Raw genomic sequence first — 16,886 nt, 5'->3', positions numbered from 1 at the left:
AGCTGAAAATATCAACACCTATACAATATTGAATATTCCAAACAATGCTGGTATATATATAGATATCTATATATATATATATATATATATATATATATATATATATATATATATATATATATATATTTAGTCAGATGAACAGTGGGGTCACAATTTGATCAGCAAAAAGAACATGGTAAAGAAATTGACATTAAATTAACTTGTATGAGTGCTGGGTTACCTTTGTAAGAACGAGACTGTGGTTACTGCTTCTCAGCATTCTGACACTGTTGAAAACATTCAGCTTGTTTTCAACCGTGATTCGCTCCATTTCAGACTTGACTGCAAGAAGGACTCCAGTATGACCGACACCATTTCTGCAGAAGTGTCAAATAAAACAACTCAATCACAAGTTTACTGAATTTATATAATATTTAATGAGTTCACCTACCATGCTGAAAACTGTCTTGAAAGTGGTGATACAGCCTAGGAATGTTTTGAATAAAGCTCAGTAATATGTATACATAATTCTGTAGTGATGAAATACATTGCTATAAATGTGTTTTATTTACGTAAATCTTATGGTCTGAAATAAACCATATTTTTCTGTTGTTTCATCTTGCTATACAAGCATAACGTATGGTAAAGATACACAAACTCCATTGCAGTCTCTCATCACTTTGAGAGTAATGGGAGGTGCTCATGAAATATGTTCAGTCCTCTAAAGAAACATCTTCATTCCTCCATAACTGGTAACCTCATGGCGGGATTGATCTTGATTGAAAACTAATAATTTAATGGTTCTTTCCACACACCTTTAAGTTGCCAACCATGAGCTCAATCCCCCCACCCCCACCTCACCATAAACAAAGAGAGCAAAGAGTTTTCACCACAAACACAGAAGGGATCTGTCACTACCTCTACAATTCAGCACTTACAATGTCGATGATGTCTTTTAAATGCAAGTGGAGTAGGGATAGGCATTGGAGTTGTTCTAGAGGCTCAAGTGTACTATGTGGAAGACTGAAATATATTTGACAGGGCTAACTTGGATCAATTTATCAAGCTGCACCAGAGAAAACTTCTCATTCAGCTGATTTTATCTCAACTGTCTTTATTAGAAATGACTTTCAGTGCTACGGGACACTATTTACCTATATAGAACTTCATATGACATCTAGTTTGATATGGCTTTATATAGATATGTTTATATATAAATATACATATATATATATATATATACATATATATATATAGCATATAGCATTTTCACATTTCATATCAAGTATCTGCAATTTTGTTGCTTTTGAATTCATTCCGGTTGTGCATTGGTATAATAGGTCATTTACAAGATGTAATTTGGCAGATACCTGCTTGTATTGAAGGACAGACTGATATACACATATGGATGAGGACCTGTTTCTAATGTATTAAACTGTTATCCTTTGCTCAACTGGCATTCAAAGAGGTCATTGGGTGCCTACTATAATTCTACCCAGCCACCAACATTTGCTGGCATTTAACTACAAGAGACTAAATTACAAGTTTCCACATCCGCCAGTTATGGAAGACGTATGAAGAGATTGTCCCTCTCGATCTATCTAGTAAACAACTGACTGATCCTTGAGAGATGTAAGAGAATGTTATCTGCTCTCTTAGAAGTTCTCACTTAACCATTATCATTTGAAATTTTGAAGTTACCTTTTCCCTGAAGCAGCTGTTGTTAAAATTCTTTTTCTCTTTGATAGTAGTGCTGCTTGCCACTTTACTACCATGTTCTTGACACTGATGAGCCACTATGCAGTAACAAATACAACTTAGTAAACTGTATCCTCAAGGTTAACATTCAACGTAACAATGAACACACATCATCAAATATGAATGGCACTATGGCCTTTCCAAGGTCATGACAAGCTCCCCAAAACAACTTTGATGGCAGGGACATCTTAAATTTTGTAAGTGAAACAAGGTTATTTCTTAGGGAGTTGTTACAGTCATTAAGCCAGCTCGTTATACGACCATAGAGCCAATACTGATGAAAAAGCAGCCAGCCATGGTTCTACGTACCTGCAATGCACTACCTTTGGTCCTTCCAGGTTGTACTTTTCTTCAAGTATTTCAATCTGTTTCATTAGCTGTAAAACATCACTACCTTCATTCCAGGCCTTCAGCATCAGGTGGTGAATTGTGAAGTTTTTCTGCACAAAGATACATCGTAATAGGAGTAATGAGATTATGATACAATAAGTTGTGAACAGGTTGACAAATACATAATAATTAGCATTAAGTTAGCACCTTCACTACAGTACTTTGGGGTAGAAATGATGAGGGATTCATCTCAAACACACAGTTTGTAGTATTGACTTTTTTTTCAGTTTAAGCCTGTCACACTGCAAAAATGGAAGACATGACAAACAGTGAAATCACTGTCGAGTCCGAGTTTGAGTCCGAGCTCTATAGTCACTTCAAGATTAATGTATGTCGACCAGTTACAGAGTTGTTTACAATTGACAATTCACAATCATGGACGTTAAATATGAATGTAAGAGACTGACTTGGGTCAACTTGCGGCTTTGATAAGCCAAAGAGGCTTCTTCGCGAGTTCCTGCTTGCACGAGGATCTAAAATACATACATACATACATACACACACATTTTGTCAGACAGTATCCTGTAAATTGCTTTGGTGATACATGAAGCAACATTAACTTATCGTCTAACTGGTATCTTCAGTAATATTGGAAACTTCTGTCCTTTTAATTGAGCTCTCAATTTTCTACAATTAGGGTCAGAGAATAACAACATTGGTTGGCTCAAAGTGCTAGACAGAAACAGCTTGTTACCACGAACAGAGAGCTATACAACAGGATGATGCAAATGTGGTGCTGAAGTATATAACGCCTTTAATAAAGGTGCACAAATGCCAGTTAGTGGAACACTATTGTCTGGTTCTTTATCATAGGCTGGATTGAAATATTTGACGTCCGATATTTGCCTAAAAGCGACTAATTGAGGACTCGATGCTCTTAATGTATCTGGTAACCGGCTTATACTTTATATACTGAAGTGGAGCTCACCCTCATATTTCAGCGCTCTAGCCAGCTACTGTACTATCATTTGCATATCAAATGGTGATATCCCAAACCCTACATGCATCTACAACCAGGAATAAAGTATACACTGTTGGTTATTTTATTATACATCTGCACTGGCCTTCTATGAATGTGCTTACCTTGTCATATGAGTGTGTCAACTCAAACACACGGTACTCATAGAATCCCATATCTTGCTCATCTTTTAGCTCTACCATCAGGTAACCATACTCGGCTGATCCACTGTCTGGCCAATACTGGCAGCACGACTAAGCAGGACATAAAAAAAACACCGAAAGTAATTTAACGAAAGATGGAAGCGGAAACTTTTACAAAGTTTTGATGCAATTCACTCTTGTTACTACAATATCTCTAATAGTTTTAATTAGATAAATAGATGGAAACTTATCAGATACAAATAGTAAAACTGGTCCTTCATAAGTGCTGGCTGATCGTACAAGCTGATAACGATATACAAATGGTACTGTAACTGATCTGACGCAAATAAAATAAACTTCATCTTATACAATTGCTGGCTTTTCTTACAAACTGATAAAATTATACAAATGGTAACTTCCAGATGCAATTAAAAATGGTAGCTGATCAGATGTAAAAGAAACCTGATATTATAGAAGTGCTTGCCTATCTTATAAACTGATAAGGTAAATAAATGGTAACTGATCAGATGCAAATAAAATAAACCTGTTCTTATACAAGTGCTAGCTGATCTTATAAACTGATAAAGATAAACTGATTTTGTGCAAATAAAATAAACCAGATCTTATATAAGTGCTGGCTGATCTTACAAACTGATAAAGATATACATATGGTAACTGATCTCATGCAAAAAGTAAACCCGATTTTCTATACAAGTGCTGGCTGATCTTATAGGCTTATAAAGCTATAGAAATGGTACTGTAACTGATCTTATGCAAATGGTGAAACTAATAAGATGCATATAAATGAACATGATCTTTTACAAGTGCTAGCTGTTCTTACAAACTGATTAAGATATACATATGGTAACTGATCAGATGCATTAAAATTAACCTGATCTTATACAAGTGTTAGCTGATCTTATAAACTGATAAAGATGAACACTGATATGATTCAAATAAAACAAACCTGATCATATACAAGTGCTGGCTGATATTACAAACTGATAAAGATATACATGGTAACTGATCAGATGCTATAAAATTAACTTGATCTTATACAAGTGTTAGCTGATCTTATCAACTGATAAAGATGAACAGATGATAAACTGATATGATGCAAATAAAATAAACCTGATCCTATACAGGTGCTAGCTGATCTTACAAACTGATAAAGATATACAAATGGTAACTGGTCAGATGCTATAAAATTAATCTGATCATAAACAAGTGTTAGCTGATCTTATAAACTGATAAAGATGAACAGATGATAAACTGATATGATGCAAATAAAATAAACCTGATCCTATACAGGTGCTAGCTGATCTTACAAACTGATAAAGATATACAAATGGTAACTGGTCAGATGCTATAAAATTAATCTGATCATAAACAAGTGTTAGCTGATCTTATAAACTGATAAAGATGAACAGATGATAAACTGATATGATGCAAATAAAATAAACCTGATCTTATACAAGTGCTGGCTGATCTTACAAGCTGACTAAGCTATACAAATGGTACTGTAACTGATCTTATGCAAATGGTAAAACTGATCTTATACAAGTCCTGGCTGATGTTATAAACTGGTAAAGATTAACACGTGGCAACTGATCTGATGCAAATGGTAAAACTGATCTTATACAAGTGCTTGCTGATCTTACAAGTTGATAAAGATATACAATGGTAATGTTACTGGTCTCATGCAAATGGTAAAACTGATCCTATACAAGTGCTGGCTGATCTTACATGCTGATAAAGATATAAAAATGGTAACTGATCTGATGCAAATAGTAAACTGATCTCATACAAATGTATGCTGATCCTACTGTAAAGGAGCCAAGAGCTTCCACTCGCAGTAAGCCAATTACTCATTTCCACACATAACAATCGGTCCATTTGTTTAGGGAAATTACAGATTGATATAAAGTAGTCTTAGTGCACGACTCTGTATTTCTAAGCGTAATCGCAATCACACTCAAAACGTTCGACTACTTTTTGGTTTTCGCATATCTGAAGATCAAATGCTGCAAAAGTCTTGGTGTGGAGCATATGAGTCTGACATCAATTCCAGTGACTATTCATTGCCTACTGCCCTTCTGCTCTTGATCTCTGTGTTTATTTTTGATGAAACCAGCTCACATTGCATTGTGCAAATTGCATAGGGAAGTCTATTTAAATGGATAAGACGAGTCTTTCTCTTTTAACTCCAAAGTCCTGTGGCAGTCGTAATCAGTCTTTGAATGCGAGAAAAGTTAGATCATTAGAAACAAAATTCTATTTCATACATTTTTTTGGTTTCAAGCTACGAGAACAAAGAAATCATGAGTGTTGAAACAGCAAGTTGAAGTTGGGCCTCTATGATGAAGCCATAGGAAACTCAAGATGTTAGTTAACATTGGTTCTCTATGATGAACCCATCAGAAACTGTTTCTCTCGCTTCAGCTCGATCATTGCTGCACAGGAATGGGCGAAAGGAGTTGATATGGTATCTCTCCAACTTAAAATGGATTCTTTAAGGCTACCTGTCCCAAAGGAGTGCTTTTAAGCATGGTTTTCAATCAGTTCCAGAAATTAATTACAACAAAGATGACCATGCTACTTATCACATTATTTCCAGTTTCATGCATAATTAAAAAAATCACTTATTTGGTCCGGACACATCCAGCCTACTTAGGATGCATGCATGCAGGTAATGAACAAAGGTTTGAAAGGAACTGGGCTGACCTGGATAACATTAACAAAATTATTGATCCACAGATAGTCTATATTGTACTTCACACACAGCAGACAGTGCATCAATGTGAATGAGGAGAGAAGACAAGTGTAAAATGTGAATGATGGTATATAGTGCATGGGAAAAAATAAAGAATTATAAAAATGCCTGGAAAGGTTGAAATAACTTGCAATTATGGCATATTGTCACAGCCCATCTCACCATTGATAGTGTTTCCTTGACTTCCTTGCCACAAACATTGTTTTAACCCAGATACAAATACAGCAGGAAAATGCATTTTTTTAATTTTATTTTAATGAATTAGAAATACCAACCATTAACATAGCAATCAATGCATATGGTAGCACCAGGGCTTTAGGTTTAGCTAGAAAGAGAAAGTAAGGAGTCCAATTCCATGCACAGGATGTGATACAGCCTGGGTTCTATGTATCAAAACAATTAAGATTGTGAGGGCTCGTGTGCCAAGTGGTAGCATCTTTAAAGCAAGTGGAGTAATCAACCTCCTTTGACATTGATATTTAAATGTTTGTTGCACATATAGTTTTTTTATTTCAATTTCCTCCCCAAAACAAAGTAGATTTTTTTTTCCCTTTTCATGGGCTAACAATTTTATGTGAGGGTACGTCACATGCTTGACATTTTGCTGTGCTTCTTGCAGAGTGTACATGTGTGGGAGAGGGGGTTGGGGATGACTGTTTCTATTGTTAAATTGCACAGTGGGTTCATGCATTTCCTTTTTGTGTACTTTTGCTGTCACTTTTTTTTACCATCTTCTTTTTTATATATCTTCTTTACTGACTATTTCCGTTTGTTAAAAGGATGTAAGATGGGTCACGATTAGTTAAAATCTTGGACCAAACCATATAGAAATAACACGACAGAATATACCACCACCATAACTAGTACAGCAGATGCTTAACACCACCAAAAGAAACTAAGTTAGAGATAAGGACTGATAAAATATTTGAATTTAGTGTGTAAATTTGCAAGGAGGGTTGCAGATTGTATAAAATCACTCACCTTAAAAACAGTTCCAATGTCTAGCAATTATGAAAGCAAAGTAATGTTTGTGGTTAAGAATAAAAAAAAACAGTAGTTGCCCATGACTGCAACAATATATCTGTCTTAAACAAATAACTAAAGGCAATAGAAACAAATAAGACATTGAGTGGATACACAGTACCATTGTGTCTCTCAAATATTAGTCTGTCCGTGCTAACGAAGAGAAAATACTACAATTAGTACAAATCTACAAGAATTTCAGAAGTCGTCGACCAATGAATGATGTACCAAACCTTGGTTGTCAATATCTCACAGGATAGGAGTACTTAGCTCTCTAACTTGAAACAAAGTGAGAATGAAGGAATCAGTAACATGATAGACACCAATGTTTATATGGTTGCTCCCTGGTCAGACCAATAATTTATCTGGGATCTCTCAATGAAGAACAGACTCTTACGATGTGTAGACATTGGATGTTTAAGCCATCTAAAGATTTGTAGGTAAACTTTTTCGCTATGAATAACCATAAATTGTAGTAAGCCTAGGTACTCCCTCATCATCAATATTATCTTACACTAACTGGCTTTAATCTGAGAAAAAAGAAATGTCTGGTGAGGTGTGCTAGAAAGTTATTGAGTTCGGTGTTGGTCTAGTAAATTTTCTTAAATCACACCAATTCTGTTCAGGGCCTCCTGTTAAAATGACCAGTTTTGTAGAACAAAATTGACAGCTGTGAAAACCCCCAAAATGAGTTTCCAAAAGATTCTTTAATTCACAAAATTATGATGATGTTTTGCCTGATATTAATATGAAAGACATCAAGATTAGCCATGCTAAACCATATTGTTAATATCATCAGCTAAAGCTGTCACACTCTATACAGGCGCGTATCCAGGGGGGGTTGGGGGCGTGCGCCCCCCGGGTAAGAAAAAGAGGAGAGAAAAAGAGAGAGAAGAAAAAAGGAAAAAGAGGGAGGAGGAAGGAGAGGAAGAAAGGGAAAAGAGAAAAAAGAAAGAGAAAAAGGAGGGAACAGAAGAAAAACGCCAAGACACCGGGAAGAGAAAGAGGAACAGTGACATAATTACAGCGCTGCTCCCTAATATATACACAGCGTAGCCAGTGACCGATCGAGGATCGAGGTGCGCCTCAGCCTACCCCTTACACCGACAACTCCATTTTTTACGTTTCCAATTTTCCTCTCTCACTAATGTATATATATACTGTATATATATATATACTATATATAGTATATCATGACGCGTGTGTGTGTATGGACGCTTTAAACAATTGTAAAATTGTGCTATGAAACCAACTGTGGCTGGTCTTGAACTCGACCGAGTCGTTGGGGAACATGACGCATTTCGGTATTAGCCCAGGATCTATATGCGAACTGCACCAGACATATGTCCTTCGATGCAACACTGTCATCCAGAGATAAAATGTTATACAACGCGAACTGAATGCTAATTGTTACCCTACCCCTATAGTACCGTAACTCATACAATGAATCTAAAAATAAAAATAAAAATTTCCGCATGCGATTTGAGAATTGAGCACTTTTCCTGTACGTGAATATCATGTGGTGGATCCACAGGTGTATCATTGCCGGCGGGGGGGGGGGGGGCGCACACATCACTTCTTGAGATTGTTCACACCTGCATGAAAACGCGTGCCTCACAACCCTACGCCCACCCCTCTAATCGCTTCCTGATGAGTTACGAAACCAGACCTATCGTATACAAAAGTCTACTTGGATTATTTGTCCCCTGATTTTGTTCTGCAGATGCCCATGCATTTCCCCAAACTAAATTTCTAAGCCATGAGATCTAAAAAACTTAAGGAGGTTTGGGAGCATCATTGGGTCTGGGAGGGGTTATTTCCGGTGATCTGGTAGGTATATTTGCCAAAAATTTCTTGTACGCTACACCCGAACCCATGGTGCGCTCCGCTTAGATAGTATCAGAAAACAGACATGCGTCCCCACCATTATCCAAGATTGATCTGCGCCCATGCACCAATAAATTAACTGTGTCTGAATTTTCGAAATTTCCCTGACCAACATTCCTAAACATTCTTCCCTCTTTCTCGTGCAATTTTGACCGGTCTGTTAGGGGTTGAAGGTGGTTTTTCTGTATTGGCTGTCCATAGATGAAATTTTGCAAAACGTTATGGGTATGTTTTGAAGTGAATTTATTTCACGAGAAGTGTGAATATTCAAATTCTGAACGAATAATGGACTTAAAACCTTGAAAAGTGGAGCTGACGGGTATTGTGGGCCGCGACGTAGAATCAACTACAAAAGTAATGATCCACAGGAGATGCGATGAGGTAGAACATAATGTGTGACTGGTGACAATCTTCAAAAAGGTTATGGATGGAAAATAAAATATTGGGAAAATACTTGGTTTACTCAGGCAAAAGTGAACATCTAGTTGGTCATTTTCAAGCCCGAGAAGTGCCATTTCCAGTGATCTGGTGGGTATCAAAACCAGAATATTTCTTGTATGCTGCGCGCCAACCGATGGTGGCGCTCCTCTTAGATAGTCATTCGCGCCCCCCGGGTTAGAAAATCCTGGATACGCCCCTGCTATAGCCTTGACCCTTCTTATTCCATACTTACATTTTCTGCGGGATTGATAACCGTACACAAAAATGCAACACATAACTGATTTGGTGTACACACTACTGATTTTGGTGTACAAGAGTTGTTCTTACCTCATCTTTTGGATCAAGTTGGTTGAGCATTGCAATCAAAGGACATTTCCAGTCATAGACTAGTCTCCAGAAATCTTCAGTTGTGTTTGGCAATGGTGACTGAGTGGCAATGAAGGCATCTTTCATGACAAATGACTGCAAGAAATCAAATAAAAAATGAGGGGAGGGTAACAAGAAATAAAGATGTAAGATAAACATTTCTTCCGCATAAGAAAAATTAGCATGTGCCTTTAGGAAAAAGAAGTCAATATTGTTAGAAATGTATAAATAAGATATTAGAAAATACTGTCTAATGGACTCAAGTCTTAGTAAATGCTGAGTAGAAGATGATTGTAACATAATCAACAAGTAGATATGTTCAAACTTACTGATGCAAAACATGCATTGATGAAATTGTTGGAACCAAACTTGCTCATGCATTGAAGGATTGGCGATCTTTTTTGCACTATAAAGCAAATAAAACATTAAGGAAAGAAATTTGAGGTAAGTGAGTACAACTGAGCAACATAAAACTGTGATTTTCCAACTCATAACGATTGTATATATATTATATATATATATACAATTACATATATATATATATATATATAAATACCCTCACTGCCGCACAAGAATGAAAGAAATATAAAAGAAGAGAAATCACAATCAGCACATTTAATTTCTACAGTTCAAATATTTAAATTGGTTTCTTACCTGGAATCATTGTCGGGAATCGGCATTTCTGTGCCTGTTCCTTTGTGGCTTTGTGAGCTGTCTTTGACATTTTATCCAACTTAGACAAAAGCTGTAGAAATAAAGAAACTATTTTTTAGTTTTATCATTTGTCATAATTACCTTCAAATGAAGTCCATGCATAGATTTTCAGAAGTGTAGCAAATTGGCATAACATCTTTTAGCACACACCTTATAATTTGCTCACAAACATAGGAACTTGTGTAAATAGTTTAGTGCAGGTAAATTATGACAATTTCTTTTTACTAGTTTATTTTATCATCCTTTTAGTTTTTAGATTAACCATTTGTCTCTGTAAGAAATATAACGTTAGACTTCCTTTCTGAACTATGCTGATAACACTTTTGAAAAAAAAATGCTCACACTTTCTCAGTTCGAGTAAATTCTGTGATTTTTTAGTCATGTTGACTGATGTTTTGCTTCAGAACATTTTTTTCTTATTTTTACAACTGATTTTCTTATATCTATACTTTTTTAACTAACCTTGAATTCCTTGTCCAGCTGTTGTAATTTTTCATCCGCATCAAAGGAAGATATGTTCCCTAGTGTTATCTCTGTCTCACCGGTCAAGTAAACTTCCAGCAGACAGGTGTGCAAAAACTTAAACTGCAACTGTTTGCAAAATAATAATGAAGGGAGTATATGTTTAGATACACATTTAACTAGTAGTATTTATGAGATCACAGTTTACTGATTTATAGTAGTTTGTTAAGAAATGTGAGGCTATTATTGTCACAAATACTGGAAATTATTTATTTGATAATAAAAAATTCAATTAACAAAGGATCTGAAAATTACATGTGTGTTTTTCTCGATACATAACCTTTTTCATAAATCAATAAGCTTGTGAGATACAAACGCAGAAAACTCATCCAATCAAAACGAGGAATGCTGAGTTAGAAATATGTCCTCAGTATAAATTGAACCAATCATTATCAGAGTTTATCGGAATAATCAGAACCAGTGACTATTCAACGCAACAACACAGAATGTCAACTTAACTAACCACAAGACTGAATTGAAATGAATATAGAACTCACAGCAGTTTGAACCATCATAATTCTGTTTTCTCTCATTTTCTCCACAAATCCGTAGATATCAATTCTGTCCTTGTTGTGGATGGTGTCCATCAGAGTACTCAGAGCAATGAATGTACCTGTCCTCCCCACACCAGCACTAAAATAATAATATAAAAAATGAATTTGGATATCACCTACCCTGCCAAAAACCGCCATGCTGATGCACAGATACGAAAGTAACAGCATCAATTTTTTTCACCTAGAATAGAATCCCCCTCTCTCCCAAATTACTAAAATGGTATACATCTTCTAAATATTTATGATCAAACTCCACAAGTACAGTGGGTCCAGATCATGAGTTTTATCTCATGGTCTCTCCCACAAATAGTAAAATAGGAAAAGGAGCTTATAAAAGAAGGAGAAAATTCAGTGGTAGCAGTTATATGATGAAGACGATGTCTTAAATTGATAAGTTTCCCTCCACTCGTTACAAAGTAGCACTCACATGTGAAAAACTATACATATGACAAAAGATTTTGTCTTTTCTGTCACTGAAGGGTGTGGATGGGAAGGGGAACCTATTCCACAGCTTTTTGTCTGTATTTTTATAGATCATGTAAACTGCATAATTGTTCATTCTTTACTGAGAATGTTAAATGTTCATATTCAAGCAGAATGCTTTACAACAAAGACATTTTGGTTATATTGAGCAAATAATTCAACGAACTACTATTCTCTCACACTATAACACTTGAAATACTATACCGGATCTCTTCTTTGTGTTATTGCTGAATATGCTTCCCTAAGTAAAAGTTTGCTATGAAACCAACCTTTTGAATGAATTTGAGCTCAAAAAATCTTGCATGAATTTGAAAAAATTTGGATGTAGCTATACGATTGGATACTGGAAATCAATTTTGATGTTCTATTTCTGAAGTTGGAATTGGTACCCAGAGAAAGTTATTCACTGTTGTATTTGATCTGTGATTTATATATAAGCAGTGAATTAGAGTTGAATGCAGACGATTCCAATGAGAAATAATCACCTGCAGTGAACCACTAGGGGACCAGTTGAAGCAGACTGTTGTAGTTTCACTTTCTTAGCAAACCCAATCAATGGAGTGGCCTGCTGTGGTACATCCATGTCTGGCCAGGTTCGGTAGTGCCAGTTTCTGACTTTCCTTTGTTCATTTCCCTATGAAAACAAGGAATTTAAATTTAATATAATGATGTAAAGAAACACACCGCAGACAATATTAACAAAATTGCAATACACCTTTGCAAGCACAGAGTTCACTTAGTAATTTCTCTTTACAACTTTTTAAGTGGTGTTTTATCTGACATTATTATATGCTCTGATTAAAAGTAAATAAAAACAAAATTAAACAGTCCCACCTCGGACAGAAGATCCTAGCAATTGCAATCAGTTGTCATATATATTACTGGAATTTTCAAATTGCACAATTACTTTTTAAGTGAAATAGAAATTAAACTGAAACTCAGGATGGAAAACAAAAACTTGTGTTGGCGAGAAAAATTTATACGCAAGTGTATCGCATTAAGATTCAAGAGTAGCTAAAATTCAACATGTATTTTTGGTCTTAAGAAATATATTGCAGAATACTTCCAAAATAAATTCCCTTCACAGCATTGACGTTGTAATTCATATTGATATGGACACTGTTAACATTTAGTTTAATATAATGAATACTTTTTTATCACTCAATTTACTTACGAATGTAACAGTCAATGATCTAATTTCGTAGTCTGCAAAATTTTCTGTCGACTCCCATTTCACTTCACAAGTGGCAAACTTCTTTGTGTCACCTACAGCTTTTGGCCAATACTGCTTGCAACGTTCCTGCAAGAGAGTTCATATTGTCCTATCTGTAGAATTTCTTGACAAATTTGAACAAAATGAAGGGGAGGGGGTTGTTGTTCTGGGCTGAGGGGATCGGATGACAGAGATGAATTAATGATGCTCGAAATTTAGAAACACCTAGATCTTAAAAATATTCCCATTGGATGATGCAATAAGTCATCAAGTCTTCAACTGGGACTATCTTGTAATTCAAAACATGGATTTTTTTAATGCAAATATTGGCAATGCTTGAAGTAGCATAAGAAAACTTGAACCTAAAGCTACCTTAAATGGCCCCAAATTTTAAGCACTAAAGTAGTGAACCAAGTATGTGCCTCGGAGCTGCTGTGTAAGGGTTGTTTGAGAGTCCTATAAATAAACACTTTCTGTTAGCAAAACAATTCCTAGTCCTTCTGTCTGTTCAAGTGACAAAAGCTTTCTTTTCAGTAAATTCTTCCAGTCAGACCTGTTATTACTGTTGAAAATAATTTTCAAAGTCCATCTTGTCCTCAGAATCTAAATTTCATTTAAACTAAAAGATCTTTTGAACAATAATCTTTTAAGAGAAAACACCTACATTTTCATATGGTTAACAGAAAAGAAAAAAACAATCATACATTAGTGGGCACACTCAAAGAGATTGGCGCAAATTTGGAGGATGAGGGAACATTTACAGAGAGTTACAGAAAAATAGCTAATAAAAACATCACTGTCATCTTTGATTTGATGGAAGGTGGTAGTTTGCACCTTCAGAAAAACAGTATATGGTCAGCCTACATTACTGCTAACAATTCATAATGTTCTTGCTTTGTTTTAAGGATCGAACAAGTGAAATATATTAGACCCAATTGTTACCTTTCCTTTCTCAATCAGGTTTGTCAGCATGACTATGTTTAACACTTTCTCCTGTATTACCATTCTCCAGAAGTCGTCAATGGATGCAGTATTTGGTCCTGTCAAAACAGAATCAAGATATTTCACTATCCCAATCTTTACATTTGGATAAAAGAGTAAATATAATAAAATATATTTTAATAGCCTACAATTATATGCTTGGTGACTTATGATCCCCAATTGAATGCTTTGCTATTGTTTAAAATTTAACATGCATGTAATTCACAATGTTGCTGGGGATAAGTGTGACACAGAAAATTTGGCATTGAATGTTATGACAGAACCTTATCATCTAAACATTTGATGCTATTAAAACAGATTAGCATTTGCTATTGTTAATGTAGATGCTGTAAGTGATAGTCTACAAAACCTTAAACTCACACTAATTCTAGTGTCATGTTTGTAGATTGCAAGCTTGCATGTTAACCGTTTCAGGTAATACAGTACTGGAACAGTCCTATGGACAAACATGTAACTAGGGTTTCAATATGCATGAAAATAATAAAAATAAAGAATATTACCTTGGCAAGCTATGAATGCGTTAAACTCTTCAGCATTCTATGAAAAATAAATAATGTAAAAAAAGTAGAAATGTATCTTTTCATTTACTGTTAGCCTTGGAATTAAGCCTTGTGAGTTGATTGATTAGAGGTGAAATAAACTCATTAAAAGAACCAGTTTTAACAGTTCACCAAAGCAGATTTTTTTTTACTTCAAGATACACTAAGTCTATTAAGTGTTTGCAATAAGAAGAGAATAAATACCACCATATATTATTATAACTAAGTTATCATTCTCCAAATGTTTACTCTGCTCTGTTTGACCTATTGGACTCTGCTCCGGCCAGTCTACATAATTACTGTGTGTAAGAATTAAGATCAGTGGAGAGAGGTCTACAGTGGAATGGACACTAATGCTGAAAGGGACACTATGTCTAACATTATTGTCCTCTATGTCTGACATTAGTGTCCCTGTTACTGGGTTAATGCTCTGCTAGGCAAGGACAATTCGCAAAAACAATTATCACAATGTCTCAAACCACACTGCCCCTGCAAAGTACACAACGGAGAAAATATAATGAACATCAGCAGAGAATGATAGAGTTGAGGAACATATCTTAGGGTAATATGATGTAAATTTATGTAAAGATACAGCAAACTTTCATCTCACCGCATCCTTGTAGCCTACATGTCAGGCTTTAATTAATATTTCTTAAAATCTACCTAACCTTAATGTAGTTTGCATTGTAATACTCTGAATGCGGTTCTTCTTGTAGTCTACATGCCAGGCTTTCATGAATAATATCTTAAAATATACTTACCTCAATGTAGTTTGCATTGTAATAGTCTGAATGAGGTTCTCTTTGTAGCCTACCTGCCAGTATTTCATGAATATTTCTTAAAATCTACTAACCTCAATGTAGTTTGCATTTTAATCTGAATGAGATTCTCCCTTAGCCTACACGCCAGGCTTTAATGAATATTTCTTAAAATCTACTTACCTCAATGAATTTTGCATTGCAATAGTCTGAATGAGGTTTTCCTTGTAGCCTACATGACAGGCTTTCATAAATATTTTCTTAAAATCTACTTACCTCAATGTATTTTGCATTGTAATACTCTGAATGAGGTTCTCTTTGTAGTCTACATGCCAGGCTTTCATGAATATTTCTTAAAATCTACCTACCTTAATATAGTTTGCATTGTAATAGTCTGAATGAGGGTCTCCTTCCAGCTTCTCCAAAATTACTCTCGAGTGGTCATCTGATTTATTGAAGAAAAGCAATAAATTATGATCACACTCCACAAGTACTACCAGCAGTAAAAATATCTCATGTAACATTAGTATCATCAAAATAGGTATACTACTAAATTTCTACAACAGCAGAAGAATATAAGGTTTTGGTTGTGGGTTTTCTCTGAAGGGCTGACTCTCTGAAGTCTGGAATGGTAGTCCTTCTTCATACCAAAAAAAAAAAACAGTATTTAGGTCATTACAACTTCCTTCAAGAGGGAAGGGGGGGGGGGGGGCTAACCACTCTATGACATAAACTCGTTGTCACAGACTCTTTTATTGATAATTACTAAGGCACATACAGTAGCAGAGGGCTATGACTAACCACTTTCGTATATACACATGAGATGCAACAGGTTGTCATCTGTGGTTAAGCGTGAATATTGAGGGGTGAATAAACTTGGGAGCAGGAAATAAGTAGTTACTTGTAAGACAAAAAAAGAGGCATGGAAGCACATGCTTTAAGTGATATGTTTAGGATATAGCTACATTACTAATAGATTACTACTACATTACTTCTACATTACTACTGCATTATTTCTACATTACTAACACACTACTACCGCATCACTACTATATACTTCTACATTACTAACACACTACTACCACATTACTCTTACATTACTTCTACATTACTACTACATTTCTACCACACTACTACCACATCACTACTATATACTTCTACATTATTCTACATTGCTACTGCATTACTACTACATTACTTCTACATTACTAACACACTACTACCACATTAATACCACACTACTACCAAATCACTACTATATACTTCTACATTACTAGCACACTACTACCACATCACTCTTACATTACTTCTACATTACTACTACATTACTACCGCACTACTACCACATCACTACTATATACTTCTACATTATTCTACATTACT

General features: G+C 35.3%; 1 protein-coding gene across 3 annotated transcripts in view; it reads right to left on the bottom strand.

Moving 5' to 3' along the window:
* LOC139984390 (receptor-type tyrosine-protein phosphatase F-like) overlaps nt 1–16,886 on the bottom strand; it is a 49,533-nt gene that overhangs the window by 3,203 nt on the left and 29,444 nt on the right. Inside the window, exons 18-30 of one of the 3 annotated variants that reach the window (XM_071998298.1) lie at nt 15,872–15,948; nt 14,707–14,743; nt 14,147–14,244; nt 13,166–13,291; nt 12,477–12,625; nt 11,452–11,587; nt 10,895–11,023; nt 10,373–10,463; nt 10,048–10,124; nt 9,680–9,814; nt 3,211–3,339; nt 2,047–2,177; nt 221–356 (exon numbers count right to left, since the gene is read on the bottom strand). In XM_071998298.1, coding sequence (XP_071854399.1) covers nt 221–356; nt 2,047–2,177; nt 3,211–3,339; nt 9,680–9,814; nt 10,048–10,124; nt 10,373–10,463; nt 10,895–11,023; nt 11,452–11,587; nt 12,477–12,625; nt 13,166–13,291; nt 14,147–14,244; nt 14,707–14,743; nt 15,872–15,948 — 1,451 coding nt within the window. Of the gene's footprint in view, nt 1–220; nt 357–2,046; nt 2,178–3,210; nt 3,340–3,394; nt 7,003–9,679; nt 9,815–10,047; nt 10,125–10,372; nt 10,464–10,894; nt 11,024–11,451; nt 11,588–12,476; nt 12,626–13,165; nt 13,292–14,146; nt 14,245–14,706; nt 14,744–15,871; nt 15,949–16,886 lie in introns of those variants that run through there. The other 2 variants (XM_071998307.1, XR_011799065.1) reach the window with 2 other exon arrangements.

Source organism: Apostichopus japonicus, chromosome 2 (genome assembly GCF_037975245.1).
Source record: "Apostichopus japonicus isolate 1M-3 chromosome 2, ASM3797524v1, whole genome shotgun sequence".
NCBI lineage: Eukaryota > Metazoa > Echinodermata > Holothuroidea > Aspidochirotida > Stichopodidae > Apostichopus > Apostichopus japonicus.
The sequence above is the reverse complement of the archived record's forward strand: the minus strand, read 5'-3'. Positions and strand labels throughout refer to the sequence as shown.